This window comes from Amblyomma americanum, chromosome 6 (assembly GCF_052857255.1).
Source record: "Amblyomma americanum isolate KBUSLIRL-KWMA chromosome 6, ASM5285725v1, whole genome shotgun sequence".
In the NCBI taxonomy this organism is placed as follows: domain Eukaryota; kingdom Metazoa; phylum Arthropoda; class Arachnida; order Ixodida; family Ixodidae; genus Amblyomma; species Amblyomma americanum.
Window position 1 is genome coordinate 88,202,228 of NC_135502.1, and position 24,516 is coordinate 88,226,743.

The 24,516-nt window shown below is 43.4% G+C and overlaps 1 protein-coding gene across 1 annotated transcript in view; it reads left to right on the forward strand.

Moving 5' to 3' along the window:
* Vps13 (vacuolar protein sorting 13C) overlaps positions 1-24,516 on the forward strand; it is a 111,144-nt gene that overhangs the window by 33,547 nt on the left and 53,081 nt on the right. The window contains exons 20-35 of the mRNA XM_077627537.1: positions 864-951; positions 1,116-1,233; positions 2,159-2,312; positions 2,989-3,132; positions 4,074-4,230; positions 6,684-6,769; positions 7,847-8,081; positions 9,246-9,359; positions 9,730-9,833; positions 10,194-10,358; positions 11,649-11,953; positions 13,767-13,920; positions 17,760-17,946; positions 19,889-19,977; positions 21,848-21,993; positions 23,307-23,554. Of these exons, the coding sequence (XP_077483663.1) occupies positions 864-951; positions 1,116-1,233; positions 2,159-2,312; positions 2,989-3,132; positions 4,074-4,230; positions 6,684-6,769; positions 7,847-8,081; positions 9,246-9,359; positions 9,730-9,833; positions 10,194-10,358; positions 11,649-11,953; positions 13,767-13,920; positions 17,760-17,946; positions 19,889-19,977; positions 21,848-21,993; positions 23,307-23,554 (2,494 nt within the window). The remainder of the gene's footprint in view (positions 1-863; positions 952-1,115; positions 1,234-2,158; positions 2,313-2,988; positions 3,133-4,073; positions 4,231-6,683; positions 6,770-7,846; positions 8,082-9,245; positions 9,360-9,729; positions 9,834-10,193; positions 10,359-11,648; positions 11,954-13,766; positions 13,921-17,759; positions 17,947-19,888; positions 19,978-21,847; positions 21,994-23,306; positions 23,555-24,516) is intronic.

Here is a 24,516-nt window from a genome sequence, read left to right on the forward strand (position 1 = left end):
GTAGCACGGCTGCAGACGCCTCGAAGGTACAGATCTGGACGCCACACTTGCACCTGCTCGCATCTGTTGTCATGAGCATGTGCAGACCGGCTCGGCATACACGCGGGAGCACAGGCACACAACGCGAAGTTGGGGCTTTGGTTGTGCATGTGCGCGCCGCGTTGCCATCCCGGAGGAGGTGTGCTGAACCAAAACTGCACACAGCAAGAGTTCCAGAAACTGTGTTTGGTCGAGACGAATACTTCGAGATTTCAAGTATTAAACATTTGGACCCAATCTAATATCGAATACTTTACTGTTCGACCAAATATTTGAAATTATTGAATATTCGCACATGCCTACACTTTAGCTCTTTCTTAAATGTACCTATATGACGTAATAGCGTTTATGGGTAAATGCCCTTATATGCAGAATTGGTCATTCTCTTCCAGTTCTAAAGTTTCTGTTTTCCCAGTTTCTGAAGTGTCAACTTCAGAATCCTATAACTCAAGTTTTATAATGGGCAGGATGATAAGTTTGCTCTTAATGTATTCTTTTGATGTGAACACCAACCAATGGCTTGCATTTTAGAGAGCTTTCTGCAGCAAAATGTGTCAAATCTGCAAATAGCCTATATAATATTGGATGCAAGGACCTGTTTTACATGAAGTTTAATAGCATATTGAGAATCAGCGCATTAATATACATGTTCCCTGATGATTTCATAATTGTGACTTGATTAACAAAAATGTATGGTCTAAGACCCTCCTCCTCTCTTAATCTAGCTGTGCTAAGCAAAACAGCACAATTGCTGTCTTGCAAGGACAGAATGTTTCCAGGTGCTGCTCATCACGCTTTTTTTTTCTCCTTCTCATCTGATGCAGTCTGAAGTGATGCAGGTTATGATCGCCCAAGCATATGAGAAATACACTGTTCGGGTGACTGCCACTGAAGTTATAGTTTGCCCTCCAGGTTAGTGCTGCATGTTTTTATCAGGGGCATGACAAATCGACCCCATCGTGATTGACCACTTTCCAGGGGGGCACAATGGGGCGTTGAAAGGAGGTGTTGCTGTATTACATTGTTGTCCACAGTAGCATTTTATTTTATACTTTTTTGTTGGGTGTCCCCTTTAGGTAAGGCCTGGAAGCCCCTACTGAGGGGTGGCAAGTCTGAGCTACATGTCTTGGAGCCCACCGATGTTTTGGTAGACATCGAAAAATGCATCTTTACGGAAAAGATAAGCTTGCCTAAGTGAGTATTGCGTGGGGGCTGAAGACATTTTTAGCAGAGGCTGTTTTAAAATGATTTTGACAAGGGGACCTGCTGGGCTTCTTGAAGCACTAAGGGGGAGCACGAGCCAAAAATTGTGAAAGTTGTCTAGTTTTTTTTATTCCTCTGGTAGAGGCTAGCTGATGTGCAGCTTCTCAACCAGTATGCAGGTTGTTCTAATAGTTGCCTAAATTTAAACCCTGCTTACCTGCTGATTTTCCAGTGCAGCCCAGTGGCTGTTGCATTCTGACTGTTAAGCACAAGATTTTCAGGTTGACATTATATAGTCACGGCTGCTACATTTTTACAGGGCAGAATGCAAGAATGCCCATGTACCGAGATTTGGTGCATGTTAAAGAGCCCTAGGCTGTCAAAATTGATCTGGAGCTGTCAACTGTGGTATGCCTCACAGTACATCATGCTGCCTCCGTACACGAAATTGTCTGTCAAAACTCTCCTTGTTACGTTCTTTGATATGCGCAAAGGTTCAAGTTGACTATTGCATTTTTTAATATGTGCTAAGGTTCAAGTTGTTTGCATGGTTGATAACAAAGTGTGATTGACAACGAAATTTCCCTGTGTGTTTTCGTTTGTATTGTGCAGATTTGAAACTGACAAAAGTTTGTGTATGGTAACTAGAAAGAAGTGTAGGGTATTTGTGGCAACGTTACTTTTAAGCGTTGTTCTGACAATATAAAATGCAATGCAAATATTTCAAACTGAAAATTTGCAAAAAGTTTCTGTTAGTGTCTTAAAAATGACACTTTCCTTCATGTTTGCGGTCATCATTTATTCCCGCTCCCGTGCCTGCCTTATCTTTTTCTACTTCCCGTGTGGTTCACATTACGTGGTGAGGTCATTTGATGTCACAGTGAATTGCTTGTCATTGACTGTGCTTTAAATTCAGGATTCGAGTGTCTGGGAAGCTGCCATTGCTACGAGTGTCAGTCACTGACTTCAAGCTGGTGCAAGTACTTAAGGTCCTGAACAGCATTCCAACTGCTGAACCACCCAGCTCATCTGTGAAGCCAGTAGAAGGAGCTCCTATCATGTTAACAGGGGTAAGCAAGAAGCAGCTGATCTGGGGTTGAGGGATGCCGCAGGTTAGACTAGTTTTTTTTGTTGGTGCCATGCTCGTGTTGCAGATATTCTTACCCTTTGCTGTCTGTCTGTCTGTCTGTCGGCGGTGAACGGCCTCCGTGGAGCACAACCTCTGCAACCTGGGTGCATTACTTCAGATATAATGCTGCACAGAGTAATTGCACTCTCAGAATTAGGCTGCATATATCAGTTCCGTGCTTCATAGTAAGATGACAAAATTAAATTTTTTTGCTGATATGTGGTACTACATGGCATAAACTTCTGACTGCTGATTTACATTGTTGTGACGTTTAGCCGGAAATTCTCATGTAAGAATGCGATCCAAATGGGCCTATGCCGTTTTGGCCTGAAAAGGGACGCTCTTGTTAGGGTGACAGGAGAGGAGTGGCATACAGTTCTCAGTTAGGTGGAAGGCAAGGACTCTAGGATTTTTCTGTGGCAGTTTTAAATATGCATTTGGTTTTGCAGCTGGTTAGTCGGTTGAAATCACTGCCAAAAGTAATTATCTGCGGCTTTTAATAACATTGCAAAAGAACCTGTTTCACAAAAATGGCCTGTGGCTGTTGGCTGAAAATCTGTACCTTCAAGATCAGATTTCATAGATGGCCTTATTTTGTGCTTACTCTTTTCACTTAGGATTGTGATCTCCCGACAAAGATTGAGACGACCAATGCCTTGAATGTGGTGCCAAAGGGAGAACGTTCAAGTGTCAGCTCTGAAAGTGTGAGACGTGACGATGTTGATGTGACTGATGTGGAACTGAACTTCGAAATAACAGAGGTACCAACTGTTTATTTTTTATTTTATGCTATGATGACGTTCAAATTGTGCTGAACAGCTTGCTCTTTTACTTGATGTATGATTTTGCTTAATTGCAGCTAGAAATTCATCACGTGTTGGTTTTGTGCCAGAAGAACTTATTGATGGGTCAGTTTTCCTACAAGGCAAAATTAAGCAATGAAAAGGCTTTATGTCTGTCAAAAATGACAAGAATAAATGAAAACGGCAAAGTAGTTCATCTCCTGTTGAGTTTAACTTGTATAAGATGAATTCTTGGGTGTAATAAACTTGAGAGCTATAGGTTGGTTCTTCATAGACACAATGTAAAAAAAAAAATTTGCTTAAATTAAATGCACCTCACGTGGCCTTCTAAAGATGAACATTTCACAGTGGCTTTGTACTGTTTCATGGTTTCTTTGAGTTTGTCTCAAGGGAGGCTACTGTATAACAGTTATTAATTTTAAGAAGCATAAGGGTTGTGGGCAGCCGTTAGTTATCATTAGCACTCGTCCTTCTAGTTGAAGAAAGGGCAGTTGTCAACAAAAGGGCTGGAACCTATGATAACTGAAGGGTTTTTGATGACACCGCGTGTGACTTCTGAAAATATTGTGGATACACTTCAGTGAACTTTTGCGTATTTGTATTTGTTAAAAGATGAAGCATCCAGCCCCCCCTAGTTTGTCTCATTTTTAGGTTTGTAATAATGCCTGTAGTGTGCTCCTGCTTATAATAATTGTGGCAGTTCTGTAGAGTTCAACTTGCAGTTAGTTTGAACTGGTTTACCATGTCTCGTCATGCGAGTCTTTAAGGCAGTCCCACTGTGTAGGTGTCTTCTCGAACAACTCCAACAGAGAGCTTCTCCTTGTGTGTCTTCGTGCTCTGGCCCTATGGGGAATGCCGCTGTTAAACAGCGAGGCATGTGTGCTTTACTTACACGACAGGTGGCCCTGGAGATCTCGCAGACTATACAGGGAGTCCTGAAGCCACTGGTGCTGTTCCAAGCCAAGCAGCTGAGCCTGAAGCTGGAGCTCCGACCACTGGACATGTGCTGCAAGCTGTGCCTCAAGAAGACCGTCCTGGAGCACATGGACTTCAAGGGTTGGTTGCAGTTACTAAAAGAGTATTCAAAAGTACTGCTGTTACAAAATGGTCAAAAAAAAGATAGGGGGTGAGAGACACAGAGGGGCTGCAGACATGATCAGAACAAACTATGGCACACGAAAATAGCTGTTAATTATAATAGCTGAAAGTTAGATGGTTCAGCAGTTTGCTGCTTTCTGTTGTGTTTAGCACTAGATTCCAAACAAAAATGACCAGTTTTTGCATCAGGGGTTGTGTCAGTGGACGTTGCCCTTTGATGCTTTCTTTGGCTGAGTACTTTGCCAGAGAAAAAGGTGGCCGTGCATGTCACTTCCAAGGCATTGTGCACATTGCAGTGCGTGCGGAGGAATTTTTTGCTTGTATTGAGTTAATTTATTTTGCTGATGCGGCGAATCTGGAAGCGTTCATATTTTGCAGAAAAGTAGCACCTGTTCTAGTGCTTTGAGAATAACTTTTGCTGGTTGGCTGCACCCTTTGATTCAGGTTCCTGATCTAAATAAAAATGCGATATCAGGTTGATGCATGCAGATAGCCTGCCTTCCTGAAATTTCTTCTGTAGCTGTTAAGCACACTGCATGAGTGATGCACCCAGAAACGGTTGTTCTGGGAGGAAACCGCAATGTGTGGCTAATTCTGACTGTAGTGCTTTTACTAAGGAGTGCTTGGCTTATAAGCTCAGTTGCTTACTTTGCATGTTTTGCTTTGCATGCTTGGCTGCAGGCTCATTAAACTAATTGGCATCTCTTGACGATTGCAGTAAAATTTTTGTATTGCTGTCTAGCTGATGTGAAGTTCATTCGATAAAAGTTCCTGTTCATAGCCACTTCTTTTCCTACTAGAATTGTCCTTTCATGGATCATGCATCTTGTGGAAATTTTAAGAAATCTTAGGCAAAAGTTGCCTTCAGCACAGTAGTGTCAAAATTTGACTGCAGCTTGTTTTCCTAAAATATCTTCTTACAAATAAAAAAAAACAATTATTAGAAAACTTTTAATGTAGGGGACCAAAACTTATTGGCCCGTATTGCACGTGTAATGCATCCTTATGGTAGATAAAAACATCAGTATTTTTGAGTAGGGGCTAGCCACATCTGGAGTGGGCTAGCTAATTCACGAGGGAAGTGAATCGCTGAGGTACAAATTCGGGAACTGCGTTTTATTTGTAGTCTTATTCTCGTTGTAGAAATAAAGCAGTAATAAGAATAGCAAGGTACTCACTACATAGAATTCAGTGACTTGTTACCTAATTGAGCTGGAAATATTAACCTATGGTTTGAACATTCCATGCTTTCCAGTATCATACCTTCCATGGCTATCATATTGTACATACTTAGTAAGCCTAGAAATTGTCTAAACAGTCTGGAACTTTATAACTAGGCCTTTATATAGTAAACAGCTTGAGTCAAAGCAAAAGCTTCTTACACTCTTCATTGCCACAAATTGGAGACACAATCTTATAATGACGAATTGGTGGAAATGCGATTGGGACTAACGTTGACAAGTGCTGTTGCGTTGCCTTGTGTAATTGGCCTTGGATCAGCTATTTCTGAGCTGTTTCAGTCATTATTCAAATTTAGTGTATGCATGTGAGCCTGAAACTGAAAGTGCTCTTTCAGTTCTGTGCATATGGAATGGCAGACCACTATTTCTTTAGGTCCTGTATGCGGTACAGGCCTATATTCTGAAACTCAGTATTATTGCAATATGATCAGATTTCTGCTGCATTTTTTATGTGCATAATTCCCACTTAATCAAGCAACTTAGATATGTTGCATGTTGTGTCGCTTAGGGAAAATAGAAGAAATTCTCCTGTCTAAACCACTGACTTGTTCGCACTAAGATTTCGTACAGAGGTGGCGTTTAATGGTAATTTTTGTTTTATGCCTTGTTTAGGTCTGGTGATTACCTGAATTGGTGAAAATTAATTGAAAGGCCGCATCATATGCAGCCACGCCGGACCAGAAAACTGTTTCGCAGGAGCTGTACTATCAGTGCCGTCTCTTGTTGGCAGGAGAATGACAAAAGCAGGCGAATGCGAGACGTGAAATGAAGAATGCTCTCCAACCTTTCGGGGCGAGAGATAGCATTTCTGGTACAGCTGTTGTGAAACGATCTTTTTTGGTTCGGCATTGCTGTATATGATGTGGACTTCAGATTAATTCTCACCGATTCAGGCAAGTACCCTACCTAAACGTAGGGTAAAACAAAAGTTGCTACGAAATTTCACCTCTATGCAAAATGTGAGAGCGAACACACCAGCGGTTTAGCTGTGAGAATTATTTTTCGTTTTCTCTGGGTGAAGCAATAGTTTTTCGAGCTAATGTTTGTGCAGCTGTTTAAGTAAAATAATTTGTTTTGAATTGTAAACTGAAAGACTTAGTGTGAAGGTGTTCTGTTGATACTAACTCTAAGCTAGCTGCAAGATGAATCAACTTCACCCTGTTCTTCCAGCTCCCAACCGCCCTGGGCCACTGAAAATTCTTGACTCTACGGCTGACCCTGACACAGGAAGCACAATCAGTCTTACATACATTCAGGTGAGCTACCAGTATTAATGGCGTCATGAAGCTCTGAGCTACGGAGGCAGTGAGTTGCACTACTGAAAGCACTGGCGCTGTCAGTTTCTTACAGAAAAGACCGGCCCACTGGTTATGGTGCTGAGCTACTGACTCAAAAAGGCGCGCATTCGATCCCGGCTGCAACGGTCGCATTTCAGTGGTGGCAAATTGCTAGAGGCCCATGTTCTGTGCAGTGTCAATGCATGTTTAAAAAACCCAAGGTTGTCGAAATTATCTTAAACCCTCCACTACGGCGTCTCTCATGGCCTGAATTGCTTTTGGACGTTAAACCCCATAAGCCAAACGAGACCACACATAAGACTGATCATGTTTCACAACTCTGCAGTGGCAAATGTATTCGAGCTATCTTGTCATGCAGCATTGATGCCTTTGCGTTTTTTGAATGGGAAGACTTCCTCCTGTCATTGACTGGTGTTTATTGGTGGGATCAGTAGTGAATTTTCGTTTCTTCGAGTATCCAAAGCTACTTTTCTTCAGAATGCTACCTTTCTTCTCTACCTACCTGCTACCTTTCTACCTCTACTTGCTTGCAGTCAAGTATGGAGTACTTAGTGTGCACTGAGCTACTTCTGCTTGTTTGGTTTGAGTGCTTATATTTAGAAACTGGCAGCAAGCTATGGGGTTAAATAAGTATTGACTGCACATACTTCTGGTGCCCTCTCAATATTTGTCATTGCGGAGCTTCTCCTGGCTCTTTTCCTAGCGTTTGTCAGATTTGCGTGCAGTGAATTCTTGTGTGTTTTGATTTTGTTCGAATCACCAGTTTTCAGGGTAGTCTTTTTATGCTTCCAGATACATTGATGGCATTATTTTAAGCAACTGATTGAGCAAAGGGAATCTAGGCGATGATATGCAATTCATATTTGCTACAATACCCGATCCTGTAAAATCAGTTTCAAGCTTGCATACTACCGTAGATCCCATAGATCCTACAATAGAAGTGTAGCATTCGGTAAACAAAAAGATTCTCATTTCGGACATGCAGTGTGACGTTTCTCTCTGCTTGGCCGATTTCCATGTTCTTTCTTTGTGCAGACCAACAAGAAGCACCCGGAGTTCGACACAGTGCGTGGCTCTGTTCTCCAGAAAGTGGCCCTGGACATCTCGGAACTGATGCTGATCATGCATGAGGAGTCCATTTGTGCCTTGGTGACCCTGTTCACTCACATGACCGAGCAGCTGGGCAGCATGGACAAGGAGCCGAAGGTCTCGGAGACTCAAGTCCAAGCGACTGCTGCAGCAAAACCACTTGGCAGCAAGCCCTCCTCAGGTCTTGTCAAAGGCTGCCACATTTTAAACACTTTAGTTGATGCCAATGCACAGAACTGCCTTGAGCTGCCGAGGTGGATTTCTAATTGCTCCTCAAACCAGTGTGCAGCGTTTCAGCAACTACAAAATTCCCTTGCACACCTGTTTAATGAATGCATCACTTTAGCCTATTTGAATGCAGCGGTCACATTATGTTTTCAAGGCGGCTGTGTCCATTGGTAGGAAGTTGACTATTTTATGTTTGTGTAAGGCGGTTGATTGTAGTCGATTGAGCATGTTTACAGGTGCCCACAAAAGTTTTTGGAATACTGAAACCACACAAAAGCCGAATTTCCTTCCTGTTTAGAGGTTCGGCCGAGTAGCAAAACTGCATTGTGCGCGTAGCACAGGAAAGTGCAGTGCACACCTTTCAATTCGTGTGTCTGCAGTACACATCAGCGCAGTGTGGAGATGTTTTACTGTACCCACCAAACTCTATGTTGGTCTCAGATTAGACCGGGCTCAGCTTTCAGTGGGCTGAGCTGTATTATGCTTTGATCCTAAATTCTGTTGCCATACATATGAGCATCTTTCGTGCAGGTGTTTTGATTGAGCATGTTTAATCCGGTGATCGACACCTCATTCACTGGATCTCAGGTGTATGGCTGAGATATGTGTGAAAGGGTGAAACCCTTTGTCAGCTTTCGTCATCTTACGGAAGGCCGCAGCTATAAAGCGCTTGTAGCTTGAGGCCAACTATTAAGATTCTGTAGAATCTTAATCGGACTTAATGCTCATGTTTTGTCTGCTTTGTGGAAAATAGGACTACAATTCAGGGCCAGTCCCACGTAGCTAGATGAATGCTGTGCAGATGAAAAAGTTTGAAAAAAGGAACTTTAGTTATTTATTTCTTGGGGCTGTGGAAAAAATTTTCCTGCTAGCAGAAAATTGTTTCACGTTATTTAAATTGTTTCACTTTTTCCTGCATCCATTTCATGTCTCCAAGTTAAAAACATAGACTGCCGAAGAGGGGCTGTTTGCTTTGTTCAGGCAGCTTATGCTATTTGCTGTAAGGCATACACAGTAAACTAGAAGTAGTAATTGTTTTAGCATTCTGATGAGCCAGACCTTACGAGTTTTTAAAAGTAGGGTTCGTCGTGAATTACTTTTGTGTTGATGATTTCAGGCAGCAGAAGGTCAACTAATGTCGTGGTGACTATGGACTTGTACGCTTCGTTGACTGGATTTGCCCTTGAGATTTGCAACAAGAACAGGACCATTTGTGACATTCTTGTACGGGGTATGTATGTCGACCACTGCTGTTTGCTTGCCATTTTGTTGGGATTCTTTGGTTGCTGCCCCGTCGCGGTGGCTCAGTGGTTATGGTACTCGGCTGCTGACCCGAAAGACACAGGTTCGGTCCCGGCTGCGGCAGTTGTATTTCGATGGAGGCTAAATTATAGAGGCCCATGTACTGTGCGATGTCAGTGCACGTTAAAGAACCCCAGGTGGTCGAAATTTCCGGAGCCCTTCACTGTGGCGTCCCTCATAGCCTGAGTAGCTTTGGGACGTTAACCCCCCCACAAAACAAACCAAATGTTTTGTTGCTGGGCTGGCAATTAACGTTCGAGGAAGATTTCATTACTAGCTAACATGTTTATATGTTCTAGGCATGGAATTTGGTGTGATGTGGTACCCCACCAAGATGGTGACAAGGCTGAACCTCAAGACTGTTGGCATTGGGGACCCGACACCTGGAACACTTCACAAGGATGTAGGTGTTATTTCTTTTCATATCTTCTGGCTGCATTTTTTGTGAACAGTGTCATGCTGTTGCATTAAGGTGAAGCAAATAACAAGGTGGCACTCTTTTTTTTTTTGTGAGCCTGCTTTATATTGTTTGCCTTTTTCCGATCTTTTTTTTTTATGGTCAGTTCGGCCTTTTGTTCAGTATAGTTGCCAGACTAAGTTTGTTGAAACTTTGGTGTGGTATGTGGCTAGTTACTCTTGATGCCTTATTTCCCGATCGGATCGAAAATGAGTTTGTGATTTGTCATTTGTGATTTGTCATTTGTGATTCGTCATTAGCACAGAAATGCAGATATGTTTAGTGTAATTTAGATTTTTATTGCAGATTCTAGCCGTGGCTGGAGACGAAGTTATTGCATTTGAGATCACAACGTACGAGGAGTGCGGAGCCCTGGGCTATGTGGACATGGACCGAGTGGATGTCAACATTAAAGGAACCTTGGGGCGAATCCACTTCGTGTTCCTCTACCGGTTCTACTTGGACATTTTTGTAAGGGATTCCTTTGTGCCCTCTTACCACGTGGCTTGTTCCTGAAACAGAAGCAGTATTTTATTGTCAAACGTCACTCAAAACAGCTTTCATCCAGAACCAGGATATATGCTTTGTTGGAACTGAGTGAATTTTATTGTATTTTGGCAGGCCTTGAAAGTTCTTTGAGTCAGTTTGTTTAGATTGGTCCACAAGAATAGCTGTTTAGATATTAGGTTACATCTGTGTTTTAATAACCTAGCAGTAGTCATTTAAACCCTGACCAATTAAGTTTTTTTTTTTTATCTTTAGTGTGGTCTGATCTGCTACATCTCGCCACAGTAAGATTTAAGCTTTGCAGTCCTGCTCACATTTTGTGAGGGCAATGCATGCACAACTGAATGGTTTTGATAATTGTTTAGGGGCATAAATTCTCCACTTAATCTGTGAAAAAAAAAAAGAAAATGTTTGTAACAGCAGAATCTTCTGATTGAGACCTCATCATTTCATGAAAAATGTTTGGAATAAGCAGATTCTTGAATTATCCGAAAAGGAAGGGAAACAGAAATACATAACAAGAACAGTATTTTTTCACATACGTACCTTTTATTTTTGTGTGATGAATAATCAATGCACAATGCATTTCTTAAACTTGCTTCTTTTGAAAAAAATAAACTGGGGTAAAAATGGTTTTCCCTTAACCAGATTTTTGCTCTGGGTTGGGGAGAAGGTGGAATGTATAATATAATGTTGTTGTTCTGATGACTTGCAATGCATGAGAAGCGGCGTGCTGGAGACCAATGCTCGCTTTAATGGTTACACTGATCAGCGTTGTGTCTTGCAGCGAATGATTCATCGCTCTAGCTTCAATCTGTGCTTTTTGCATGCTTGCACTCACCCTTTGTTAGTTTCACCTGCAGTGCAACTCCTGACACTTTCTACCAGACTTCTAGTTCCTACAGCAAAGGGGATAAGCAATATTTTGGCAAAGAGAAAAGGTAAAAAGGCTAGAAGCGTTATTCTCGGGGGCTGAGCACTGCTGCAGCAGTGCAACTCTTGTCAGCACAAAGCACAAGCCATTTCATTAGCAACACTGTTGTGGCCTGCGGTGGGCTGCAGTACACTTACCTTCATTGCAGGTCATACCAAGCACCAAGCACTGTAGCGTCTACAAATCTGAGAACTTTTGAACATTTGATTCTTTCCTCTCTTTTCTCTCTTTTCTTCTTTTTCGTTGATTTTGTTGCGCGAAAAACCTTTTTGTTGACTGTGCTTTGCCTCCGTGCTGCTTTTCCATTCCTTGTTGCGCAGAACTTCGTGAACAGATTCCAGGCAGCCAAAACGAAGATAATGGAGGCCACGGCCAACATGGCTGAAGCTGCGCGGGCCACTGTGGAGACTGCGTACAAGCAGGCGTACAAGATGGCCATGGACATCCGCATCGAGGCGCCCATCTTCTATGTGCCTCAGAACTGCAAGTCGCGTAACATCCTCGTCATGGACTTTGGTGTGTTGAGCGTGCGCAATGTGTTCAAGCTGGACGAGAGGAGCACGCCCGAGCTGCCTTGCCTCGTGGAGGAGATGGTGGTCGAGTTTGACAACCTCAAGCTGTCGCGGTGAGTCTCACGTGAGGAAAACTGAGCTGGGGGGGAAGGGGATGAAAGGAGCTAAAAGACTTAGCCTGCTTCTAGCTCTCATTGCTGGAATTCTTTTTCAAACTGTATGTTCAAACTTGCTTCAGTCTATGTGTCAAAACTTGTTTTGAAGCCCATCTTTCTGAACCCAAATGGCTTCAAGTCAGTGTCAGCACAGCACCTTTGCATAACATAGAAGAGTGCTCCGGTCACTAACTTGTTGTACTACATAGTGTTTGCTGAACTACGTAGTTTGTCTAAATTTCCAAAGAATTTACTGTTCTAACTCGAAATGTTACTGAACAGCCTATTTAAAAGCACAGGTAGATGGCCAAGTTGGTTAATATAGAATGTTGTGGCAGTGGTTAGTGCAAGTTTTTGTAAGCCCTTGTTTGGGTAAATTGGTAAAGGTGACAGCAGGATGTAAAGCTGCTGTGAGTTACCTTTGACTTTGCTTTCTGTTAAACTTTGGCCCAGGTAGAAATCATTTCACGCTTTATACCTTCTGTGCTTGATAAAAGCAGTGCTTTTTTTACTTTATAGTAGTTAGCAGCACATGCCATTACAGGCTAAATGAGGCTAAAATGCAAAATTGCAGTGACCCTGGTGTAATGACTAAGTAGTGTTGCTTACAGTAAGAACATTTCTCGGCGTACATTTTTAACTGTCTTGCCTCTGGATGTCGATAGTCATTGGTAGCCGCAGTCCCTCTAGGAATGTGGTGCCTGTCAAGTTGAGGGAGGCAGGGAAGCTGGGAAAGTGTTTGTTTGGCAGTTCTGCAAACCTTTAAAGTGTGGTTGGTTTGATCAAACGCTGGCATTATTGGAAAGGGAGTCGTTTAACAAGGTGGTACCACTGCGTGTCAGACATTTCATGTGCTTGGGGGGCTCCAGATCCCAAGGACAAGCATTGCATATTAGTTTTCATGTAGTTGTTGTTGTGAGTTTGTTTTATTTTAGTGAAATAAAGCTTAAAGAGCTATGCTTCCGGTCACTGTCCGTGTAAACAAACCCCAGGGGGTTGAAATTGAGCCCGAAGCCATGTGCAGGTTTGAGATATTTGAGGTATTAATGGGCTGATGACAACTCTGTCCAATCTTGGTTCTTAGTAAAACCAGATGCTGTGAATCTTTCACGGTATGTTGGTGTTTGTTCAGCAGAAAAAAGGCTGTTATTGCTGAGAAAACTACATTTAGAAATTTTCACGCCACTCGATTTAGCCTAGCCTCTGGGATCTGCGCAAGAAGACTGCGGCCACATCGCAGTTTGCAAAATTGGGCAGTGATGGCAACACCTGTATTTCATTTTCTGACCTTTCATAGCTTATAAAAAGCTCCGTTTTCAGAGGGAGTTTCTTTATTTTGGCCAGCAATGGATGCGAGCTGTGGGGTCGACTTAGACGCAGCAATATACCATATACATTGTGCGTTATGAACTTTGTAGAGCTTTTTTAGGACATGTTTGCGAAATTATTGTGTAATTTGCGCACCCCCATTTTGAAAAGCCTTACTTTTAGGTAAAAAGGTGTGCAAATGACATGAGTAAATGCCGTAATTTCTCGTTCAAAAATGTACTTCTTTCATTGTTCTCTTTGGCCTTGAAATTTCCCTAGTCTTTATTGTCAGCTTTTTTTTTCTGTTTCTGGAGTAAGTTTCTTTTTTCTCTTCTGTCTTCGTAAATGCAAAAAAAGAACCCTGAATTGAAGTGTATTTTTCTTTTTAGTCCTGGGGAAGAAAACTTCAAGAGCACTTATAATCTCAGAATCCACCCTTAAATGTCCTCGTTTCTGTTTGCAGCTTCAGCATGAAACTTCCGCATTCCCAAACTGATTGCGAGTACCCACTGCTCCTTCCGGTGTCATTTAAGTTGCTGGTTATAAGAAACATGAACTTCGAGACACACCCAGAGGTTCCAGAGATGAAGAACGAAGGTGTTCTACCAAAGATTGAGGTGTGGCTTCCACTATTCCTTGTCTTCTTTTTTTGTTTCTGCGAGCATGTGCAAATGCGAGCACTAACATTATGTTGCACTGTCCGAAGGAGCTTCTTACATTCACTTAGTTTAGCTCCTTGCTTGCATGCAGGATTCTTTGCTTCGGCTCCTGGTATTGTGTAAAAAAATTTTCTGGTGGATTAACATGGCAAACATGAAATATTGTGCGAAAGCAGGTTTTTTCAGGTGAACATTGATGCCATGTAACTGGAAGCGCGATTAAGGTGTCCACTGATCCAGGGATCCAGTTATGCACCCCTTATCTTTCCTTAATCAATAAAGTCGTGCCGCCGCAGTGGCTCAGTGGTTATGACGCTCAGCTGCTGACCAGAAAGAGGCTGGTTCGATCCTGGCGGTGGCGGCCGAATTTCGATGGAGGCAAAATTTTAGAGGACCATGTACTGTGCGATGTCAGTGCATGTTAAAGAACCTCAGGCAGTCGAAATTTCCAGAGCCCTCTACTACGGCGTCTGTCATAGCCAGAGTCCCTTTGGGGCATTAAACCCCCATAAACCAAACCAGTCGATCAATGGAGTCTGTCAAGTTGTCAATGCCAACACCAATGAACCCTATGAACGCCGGCGGCCTATTGCTCCAGCTTTGCATTTCTGCCAAAACTTTGTCAATGCAAACGCAAGCAGCACACAACTCTCTGTCACTACCTTCACGTTGCTCAAAGCATGATTGAGGTGTCCGCTGACCCAAAGAGCCTGTTATGCAGGTTCCTTTTTTTTATGAATTTTGCTCACAGATGGAAGTTGATGAAGACGACGATGTGCAATGCAGAGAGTGAGACTGTGGCAGTTAAACATGAGGTGTGATCGGTTGGGGCGATAGCATAATGCTGTCATGCAGTAGCCAGCGAAGCTGATCTGTTTGCGCCGCCGCAGGTTCGAAATCCAGTCACGACAATATTTATTTTATTTCTGCAGGTATCTGAGAGGGACACCACATGATTGCTGGTTGGGTTTGGCCTTGTTCAGTAGTGGTTTCATACTAAAACTGATACTCTCTGCACATCCAGTTGACTAATAGGCACACAATCTTCGTTTAGTGATCATGTGCATCATAGCAAAACCTTTGTATCTGGCTGCAGTTTGTTTGGTGCCCATATTACACTTCATACTTACAACTTGACAAATTCATGCAAGAAAGCAGTACCTGCTAGTTGTACAGTTTGTTATTTTCATTAATATAAAAAGGATTGCATGTGATACTAGGGTCGCAGTTTTCCACTTCATTTCAAGCTGTCTTGTTTATGAGCACTGCCATATGAACTGCAGGTACTGTTAGAAAAAATAAACTAGGCTGTTTGTTTGAAATTTTGAAAAACGAATCGAATATGTTTTATATTCTGTTCATGTTCATATTCAGGAATTGGTAGTCAGGAATTTCCGAATATTCAGGTCATATTCATATTCGAGAATTTCTGAATATTCACCAGCCATTGCATACCACGCCGACTTGTATGCTGCATTATCCGGGTAGATTATCCAACGATCGAATTTAAAATGCCAGGAAAACAGTAAAAATGCATTCTCTTCACTTCTTCTCCAGCATTTGTTGCGTGGACTGATCGCCTTTGGGCGCTGCCATAGTCTGATACAACTTAAGAACGAAGCTGCTTTTCCCCGTCAAAGGACCCCTTTCCAGCCAGTGGTGTCGGCCGATTCTCACGACCCTGCTAGTGTGGCAATGCAAGGAGCGGCAGATGAAAGGGGATAGTCGCCTCCTTCCAGGCTCGGGGACAGTCCCGTTCCTGCATTGTCGTGCCGCTCCGAGCGTTGTCACTCTAGAAGGGTCATGAGGATCGGCAGCGCCATTGACTGAAAGGGGATCTTTTGATAGGTAAAAGCCGCTTCGTTCTTGAGTTGTGTCAGACTATATATAGGCTTGGCATCGTGTGAAATTCTGCAAGTGGGCTTTCCCACATGACACCTGACGTAAACAAGGTGGCCGGCCACCAGCTTCGAACAATCACGACGAGAAAGCACGCCATTTTTTTCTTTGATCCTTCCATAATAATACTTTATGCATACTTAGCACCTCCACCCGTGGCATTTGTCCTGTCATTTTCATAACTCTCCTGGAGTGTGAGCTCCGCCCTCTCGTTTTGGTCAGCAATGATATGTGGGAATGTCCACTTGCGGAACTTTGCATGAGGCTTCTGAAGGGGCGAGTTGAGGTGTCGCAGCAGAGCAAACGATCATGTAAAAATCCACCTATTGCATGGTGCATTGTAAGCCTCGCAATTCTTAAATTCGCTTAAGGGTAGGCGTGACGACTATAGGAGGGCCCCTGTTGCCAGGAAAAAAAAATAGCCTGGCCGTATAATTTCAGTTTCAGAGCTTCGCCGCAAGCCCGCTTCGACAGCAGCTGTCGGCCCGTGCTTTTGCCGGTTGTCTGCATCCAGCTCTGCGCTGGTGTTGGACGCCAACTGACGCGTCTCTGGTCACTTCTGTTTCCTTTCTAAAAGCAGTCACGCCGTTGTGCTTTCTTCCAGCACGCCGAAACTGCACGGTCGTCAAGGGCTTTTCAGTGCTGCTCCACTGCATTTGCAGCATTTTTTCTTATCGGGGGCATGGGGCATTTTATAACCCGACCGTCGGATAATCTGGGCATTTCTTCCGGCCCCTTGAAATCCCAATTAATAAGCTTTTACTGGCCATCGTGTTATTTTTTAGTTGCCAATAATGCTTTATTTCATGGATTTCAGTTTGCATGACCACATTACAGGTTGCATACTGTTATGCTGTCTAATCAGTTTTATACATTTCTTTGCACATCACGTATTTTTAAAGCTACCGCGTTGAAGGCCCAGTTATACAGAAAATCCTGTGTCGGCGTTGTGTGCTTCAACATTGTGAGTGATAAATAGGATGGCGTAGGGTGGCCAAGGCAGCCACCTCCGGAGAACCACTGCACCATTGCGCAAGGAGTGGTATGAGGTTTTCCAGGTACATATGAATGTAAAGTTGAGAATGACCAATTCCGCATACTATAGGGGCGTTAGCTCATTGATGCTGTTGCGTCATATCCTTAAGGCAGAGCTCAAATGTCCCCTCCATTTTTTTTTTTATTAGGGTACTGATTCTGTCTAGTTTTAATTTCAGCCGCAGAGGCCGTATACTATTTAAGAAAAAAAATAAGGGGGACATTTGCTTGTTGTTTATCTTTTATCTTTTTCTTAAATATTATTTCCTTACTGAACAATTATTTGTTATTTGATTCGATATTCAAAGCATTTTTTTTCTTTATATTTGCATTTGATTCATATTTGAAAATTTCACGGTTCAGACCCCACGAGAAGAAACCCATCAGCCGACCACAATGCTAAAAAGAAGGCAAGAAACAGGGAACTGTCTTGGAAGAGATGAAATCTGTTTCTTTCTTTCACTAGCTTCAGAGTTTGAGAGGCAATGTTTTTGTGCGAGTTCAGCTGCATCGACACGTAAGCCTCGGACACGCAGATGCCATGTATTGAATACAGGAGCTGCTGACGAAGTTTGCTTCCTTTGCATTAGATGCCGCCATTCGTGTGATCTAGGCATATTACTCTGCACATTTGTCCTTGGTGGTCACATGGCATTGAACAGAACTATGGGCCACTTTTCCTTTACCGACATAGCCGGTCGAAGGATTTTCTTCTCAGTTTATGACGTCAGTTTGTCAGCACTGTCAGTGTTGTAATGCGTCATGGCTGAAAACGTGTGCCTGTTGCAAAGTCTTGTTTTTTTTTTGTTTATGTAGTAATGTGATTTTAACCATGCAATTGTTTGCTGTTTATTCCTTCTCAGTTTATTCTTAGCGAAGAGGACTACTGTGCCATCATGCGCACCATGGATGAAAACCTAAACGAGATACCTCCGGAAGATGAGCCTCTGGACTGGTCCAAGATACCCGTGCCCGTCGTGACGAATGCCCCATACGTGATGGCAGAGGAGAGATATTCGCACGAACACAGTGACCCTGTTCTGTCAACAGGTGAGGAAGAACATCAGTTGGATGTTTTAGCAACTGCTCCTATTTTTTGCCAAAGTTCTGTTTTAAGTCTTGTTACGGGCAAGTTTCCATGAAGGCACTTTTGTTTCGCTCTACAGAAGAACTTTTTTTTTGGTGCCTTTTTCATTCATCTGCTCTCCTGACCACGATGTGCATGTTTTAATGCAGAAACATTAGATAGCTCATCGACATGAAAACGCATCATCGCCCATAAAGTGGCGGCATTACAGCTCTCAACTGGTCGAAATGGTGTGACTTCATCAAAGGCTGGAAAATGCGAAATGTTAACCAGTTATCGTCTGCACCAGTACTTACATCTGCACTGACTACAACAGGAAGAAGATAAAATTAGAATGTAATTGGAATAGAATCGCAATGCTTTCACATTACTTGCACATAAGTTCATTAAGTACCCCTGCAATTTTTTATTGATTGATGCATTGTGTACATTACAGTTGAAGGCTGCGGGTTCCAACACGTATTCTTTCCAAGCTGGTTACCCTGTGTTCAGAATCTTTGGAAGAATGGAAGCGTAACGCTTTTACAGTTAAACTTAGATGTAACGAATCTCCATATAGCGAATTCCTCGATGTAACAAAGTTTTTAATTCCCCAACGCCGCCCCTATTGAACTGCGTGTATTTGAGACCTGCATGTAACGAACGCGCAGTGGCAGTTGACCTTGATATAACGAACTCGATAAGCTGACTATCTGTTGGCTTGTGCTGAGTTGCGAAATTTGGGAGAGAGAAAAATTACTTTAATTCGCACCCGTCAAAAATGACAGGGGAGAAGGCTTTTTTAGCCTAAACCCCCATTCATTCCCCTAACCGTCGGTCGGAATCCCTTGGGACTCTGTGGCGGTCAGGTCGAGATTGATGACTTTGCGAGAAAAGTTTCACAACGATAAGGCACGAACTGACAAGGGGAAAGCCAGCGATCTCAACGAGCGACCCCAGTTGAGTCAATGCGTCGTGCTCCAGCGTCGCTGGCACATCTTCGTTGCTTTCGCATTTGGAACTCCATACCGCTTGGCACTACAACAGTTCATGCTCAAAAACAGCGAAAAATGATAGGGTGTAGCAAAAACGAGACTGCACGAGCAGTGCACACCCATCACCGCGCGGTGCGTAGCTTGCGTGATTTTGGCGCCGATAGCTCTCGCGTGTCAAGACCCTGCAGCGGGGACGGCAGAGAGTGCCAGCAACACAAGGCGAAGAGTCCGTTTCTTGGAACAGCAGTGGCAGGCAGACCGTGAGAGGGAACATGCGGAAAGAAGTAGGTGCCCCCGCAGCCAGTCTATGGCGGCGGCGACCGCGTGCGTGCTCTCCTCTAGCTTGCCTAGTGCTTCCTCCTCTCCCTCTCCCCGCATCACTCGTAGCGTCGTTGCGCGAGCCGCGGCAGAGGTGGCTATCAGTGCGATCGCGGAACGTTTCTCCATGTTTATGACTTCAATTAATGGAGTTTTCTGTAAACATTTTCAAGGTGATATCACTTACATTTATTTTTTATTTTGGTTTCCGTTCTGCATTGTCCTTTCAGGTGTTCTTGCAAAAAATGCATGTACCGGACACTTGGATGTAATGAAAAATTCCAGACTTTTTTTCAACTTCATTATATCCAGGTTTAACTGTATTTTGTATCCCAAGTCATATGGACAGCAGTTGTGTTCTTGCTCATTATATTTGGCTTCATTTTTAAGTTTACTATGTGATTAGCATTGTTTTATGTTCTGACACTCGAGTTTTCAACTGACACGTTTTTTTTGTTGCTGCTGCTGCTTTATTCAGATTACATTGATGTCAGTAAGTATGAAGAAACCATGACCAGCTTTCAAAGCTGTTGCACCATTGTTTGCTTCATATATGATTACCGGGCACAGCCATTTGGCTTACCTGCGTGCTTGTCCTTTTTTTTCCTCACAGACAAGGAGATCAAGAGGGCAGTTAGGATTGACCTCTCATTCCAGATTGAAACTGTTATTTTGGACCTCTACATGAAGAGGACAAATGAGGTTAGTTTTTATGCCAACAAGCTTATCTTTTTTTACTCCGCGCAAGTGCATAAGCACTTTTCTGAATTGACTGCGGTGCAAGTTTGTTCTCGGTCTGGTAGGATATCAGTTTGTCATTTTTTTTCTCACACTGACATATTGGACACAGACCTGAGATTTAGGTTCTGGTGGATTGCCTTGGTGTATTCTAGGCTCTTGTGCTTAGTTGGTATCCTTGTGTGAAAAGCTTCTTTTTTTGTACCACAGAAACCGAGTAATCAGTGCTATCTCCTAAAAGAATTTCCTGCACATACCTGTTTGCATGCGTGAGTATATTTAAATTGAAGAGGCTATGCTTAAGAAGTGCAATGAAATTGACCACATTGTATACTGTTCTGACTAATGGCGCATTCCAATGGGCGGACGGGAGCGGAGGCGTCGAGCAGGCAGGAGCAGTACAGTAGCACACTGAGTGAGGAAGTACTTCCCTCCACTGGAATGATCACTGCGCTCCAAGAGCAGTAAGCCACGTGACCACGCTTTTTTCCGAGCATTCTCCATGTGCTGGACGAGGTACTAGAGCTCGAATCAGAGCTCGTACTCCAGCTGTCAATGCTATCGATATTGTCGTCGTTGAACGCATACACCACCTCGGCAAGGCAATTCCACTCCTGTGTCACTCTCACAGGTTCTTCCAGCTCAACCTCAACGGATTCCGCAAAGCTAGCCGAGCGCCGGTGCTTTACAGCCGCCATGTTCGACATTGCAGAGAGTGAAAAAAAAAACAAGCAAAACAGCAAGGATATGACTTATGTCATGTGACTTCCTTCGCTCTCGCTGAGAATGGAAAAAAAACAAGCAAAACAGCAAGGATATGACGTTTTATGTCATGTGACTTCCTTCGCTCTTGCGTTTGAAAAGGGAGCAGCCTGAACTGCACTCCACTGCTCTCGGCGCCGCACCAAACCGTTCGTCAGTCGAGTTCTAGGTTTTTGGAGGATCTCGCATCTTTACATACAATCGCGTGACGTCTGCCAATAGACTGATCTAGCAGCCTGTTTTACTTTATGTGGTTGATTCGTGCTGGTTATGGGCTGCGCTTCCTATCATTCATGTTTTCAATGCATTATGTATTTGAAATGTTCACCGGGACTGCGCTGATTCATTATAAAAATGTGTGTCGCGGCATAAAAAAAGGACGCATAATCGCTGACAAAAATGCCAAACCGCTGAAAAAAAATTGGTAGGGGTTTAACTTCGGTAAACAGAGTAGACTTGTGAAAGCAGGTGTTCATTCTTCAATTGAAGGGGACACCTAACCTTCGCCTTAGAGATATGATGTGATATCTGTAGTGGGTTAATGCCCATATATGCAGAATTGGTCTTTCTGTACTGCACTGTCATAGATGGTGGCGAGTCCTCGCACCACTACCAATGCAGTGGCGCAACGGTTAAGAGATGTGCCACTGCACTGACAGGGGGTTGTTTCTATCACAGCCACCCGCAGGGATTGTGTGACCCATGTTGCTCCTGGGGAGCAACCTCTCGCAGCTGGCACGATGCTCCTCCGAACTTACCTGAGCTTTCCTGAGTTACTGCCCGAGCTTACCCCAGTAACTTGAGTAATCACAAGTCGTAAGTCTGGTTGTTAGACAACAACACAAGATTGTACCTTACACGAGTATATACGATACTTCTTGTATTAGCTTCAGTTCATATTAAAGCAATAACTGGATGGAGAGATTGTGCTACTTGGCTCTAGGAAGTTTATAAAAATGGTCAGACTGTGTTGTATTATCTCTGGGAAGTGCCTGGTAAAACTCGCATGAACCTTTGCTGGTTGGGAAATTGTGTTGTGCAAGCAGTCATTTTACCGAAATGTGTACCACAGGTGAAGGAAGGCCTAGGCAGGCTGGAGATCGAGCTGCTTTCGGTGAAGGGTCACATGTTTCATGACGGCTCTTACTGGATGGACACGGTGCTGGGAAACCTCATTGTGGACGACACTCGTGTGACCCGCAAGGGTGGCCTGACCAGGTGGGTTCCAGTGGGATGAGGACTTTTCTTGTCCTAGTGGCAAAGCATTCTACTGCCAAATGCAAGAGTGGATTGCAGTCAAATGAGAGTGAAATCCAGTAAAACCCCTGTACTAAAATTCTGAGGCGCATTTAGAGCTCTAGATAACCTAAAGTTTTATGACAGCTCTAAAGCATAAGGGCTTTGCCTCAGCATTCGTTGGAAACCAAAGTGGAAGCCACCTGCCGTACAAGTTGGAAACGAGCTGGTGCATGTTTTAAAATGCATGTATCAATTACTGACATGAAGGTGCATAATCCACCCTGCAGACATGCATGATTGATTCTATTCTGCCTGCTGGTCTGGTGTCTAGACCAAGCGAGCATAATCATAAGAAACTTGTCCTGACTGGCTGCTGAACAAAATGAGTTGCTCTTTATCATTCAAATGCTGTCTGTCGGTGCTACTGTTTCATCAAGATTTAAATTTTTGCAGCTAGGGTAAGCTCTTAGTAGTTTAAAAACTTAATATTGTTATTGTTTGTTCCTTCTTGGTAATTTCGATGAAACTGAAAATGTACAGTATTTAGGCCAAGCAGAAGGCGTACCACCTTACCTAACAGCTTTCGGCTGACATTTATGGCATTGTCCTCACTGTGAGGCCCAGTTTAAGTGGCACAGATGAAACTTTGAGTCATGTTTTGGAGTTACTTCAAAATGCTTTTACATGAGATTTGTTTATTGGAGCCTTTGGACTAGAGCCTTGCACTAATTCTAGTGCAGTGAGTTATGACCATGCTTAGTGCCTTTGTAAAACTCTAGCACACTTAGCGTAGCAGCCTTGTTGGTCATGAAAGTAAAAAAAAATGTCTGGAATTGCTGTTGACAAATACCACTGCTTCTGTGGTGGGGGTAGTTGCAGCCATGAAGCGTTGTGTGCATTTTGCTTTAAGACAACTCTCAAGCACCTGGGGAAGGTCATGTTTAATGTTTCATGATAAAGTGTTAATGGTAGGGGCACCAACGTGAAGCTTTTCAACATGACACTGACATGAAAGCAATACAAATAAGAAGCATCAGTTCATATATAGGCATTTTATAGTCAGACATGAACTAGGTGTGGAGTTCCCCATCTTTCTAAAAGCCTTGGGGGAACCCCCAAATGCTTTTCAAAAGATGCTGAAGAATGCTGTGTGTCTTTGCTTCTTGGAGCCTCTAAAAAAAGTGTCCAAATTTAACTAATACAGTGTTGTATAGTGTTGAAGACCTCCTGGACTTGCTAGTGCAGTGGCAATCGCACACTGACAAAAGCCCATCATTCTCCTTTCCCTGCAGGTTCCTGACACGATCGAGTCGCAGCAAGGACAAGCTGGTGGATGTGCTGTACAAGGTGGACAAGAACGGGGACTTCTTCACCCAGGTGGACCTGTCCAAGATCACCTTTGTCTACTCTGTTGACTTCTTCAACGCCATCATGAGCTTCTACAACTTGGAAAGCATGTACAAAGAGGCGGACGAGAAGCGACAGCAGCAGCAACAGCGGGCTGCCAAGCGCCAACAGCAACAGCAGCAGCAGGCCACAGGTGAGCTGCGCACATGATCTGGGTGAAGACCAATGTCTGAGATGCAAGATATGCCAGTTCATATCATTGCTGGGTGTTTGGCGAAAGCACGATGTTTGCAGTGTAAGGAGCCTACGTAGCCTTTGCGGTTACTGTAAACTGAACGGACAATGAAAGTGGCACTATAAACAACACCAAAGAAGAAATGAAAATGGGTAGTGCCACTCCAACCTTCATCGCAGTTCTTTGGTGGCATCTTCGGTGATATTTCCACTGTTCAAGTACTTATGTCTGACCAACTTGCTCCTTGTTCGAATGAATGGAAGTGCAGAAGCATTTGTTTTTGCTGAGAGGCAGGGACGCACCATGTGAAAGTTTTTGATTGTTCCTCTAATCAGACCAATGGTAGGTGTAATAGTGAGCAAATGCTTAACTTGGCAGGTTGAATTTCAGTGGGTGCCAGCATATGGAAGCAGACTAGGTAAGGGATTGCTCCTTTTTTGCAGTAGCTAGCATACCACTACTTTGCATTATGCAGTGCAACTTGGCCGTGTTACCTCTTACATGACTGATTCTGTTATAGCTTCCATGTGGCTTGAGTGTAAAATGCATAAAGTTTAATGTCCAGAGGCCATAATAGCAGTGTTTCCACTCTTAAGCCCTCTTTTTCCAGGAGCACAACTTGGGTAACCTAGGAAAGGACAGATCTTTGTGGAAAAGTTCACTTTGGTCTGAGTGTGTGCATCTCAAAATGTGCAGAAAGCAAGTTGAAGTGTTTCTAGATTAAGCATTGTGCAGCTTCACAGGGGTTGCATTGAGGCGCACAAACTGAGTGTTGTAAGTAAAGTGGTAGCATAACTTGAATAAGCCACTAGCAAAGGACTTGACGCGAAACTCATTAGCCTCATCTATGTGCTGAGGGCTTCATTCACTCCGCTCGTGGATTCATGAAGCTGCTTGCAGTATGCACTAAACTTGCAGCT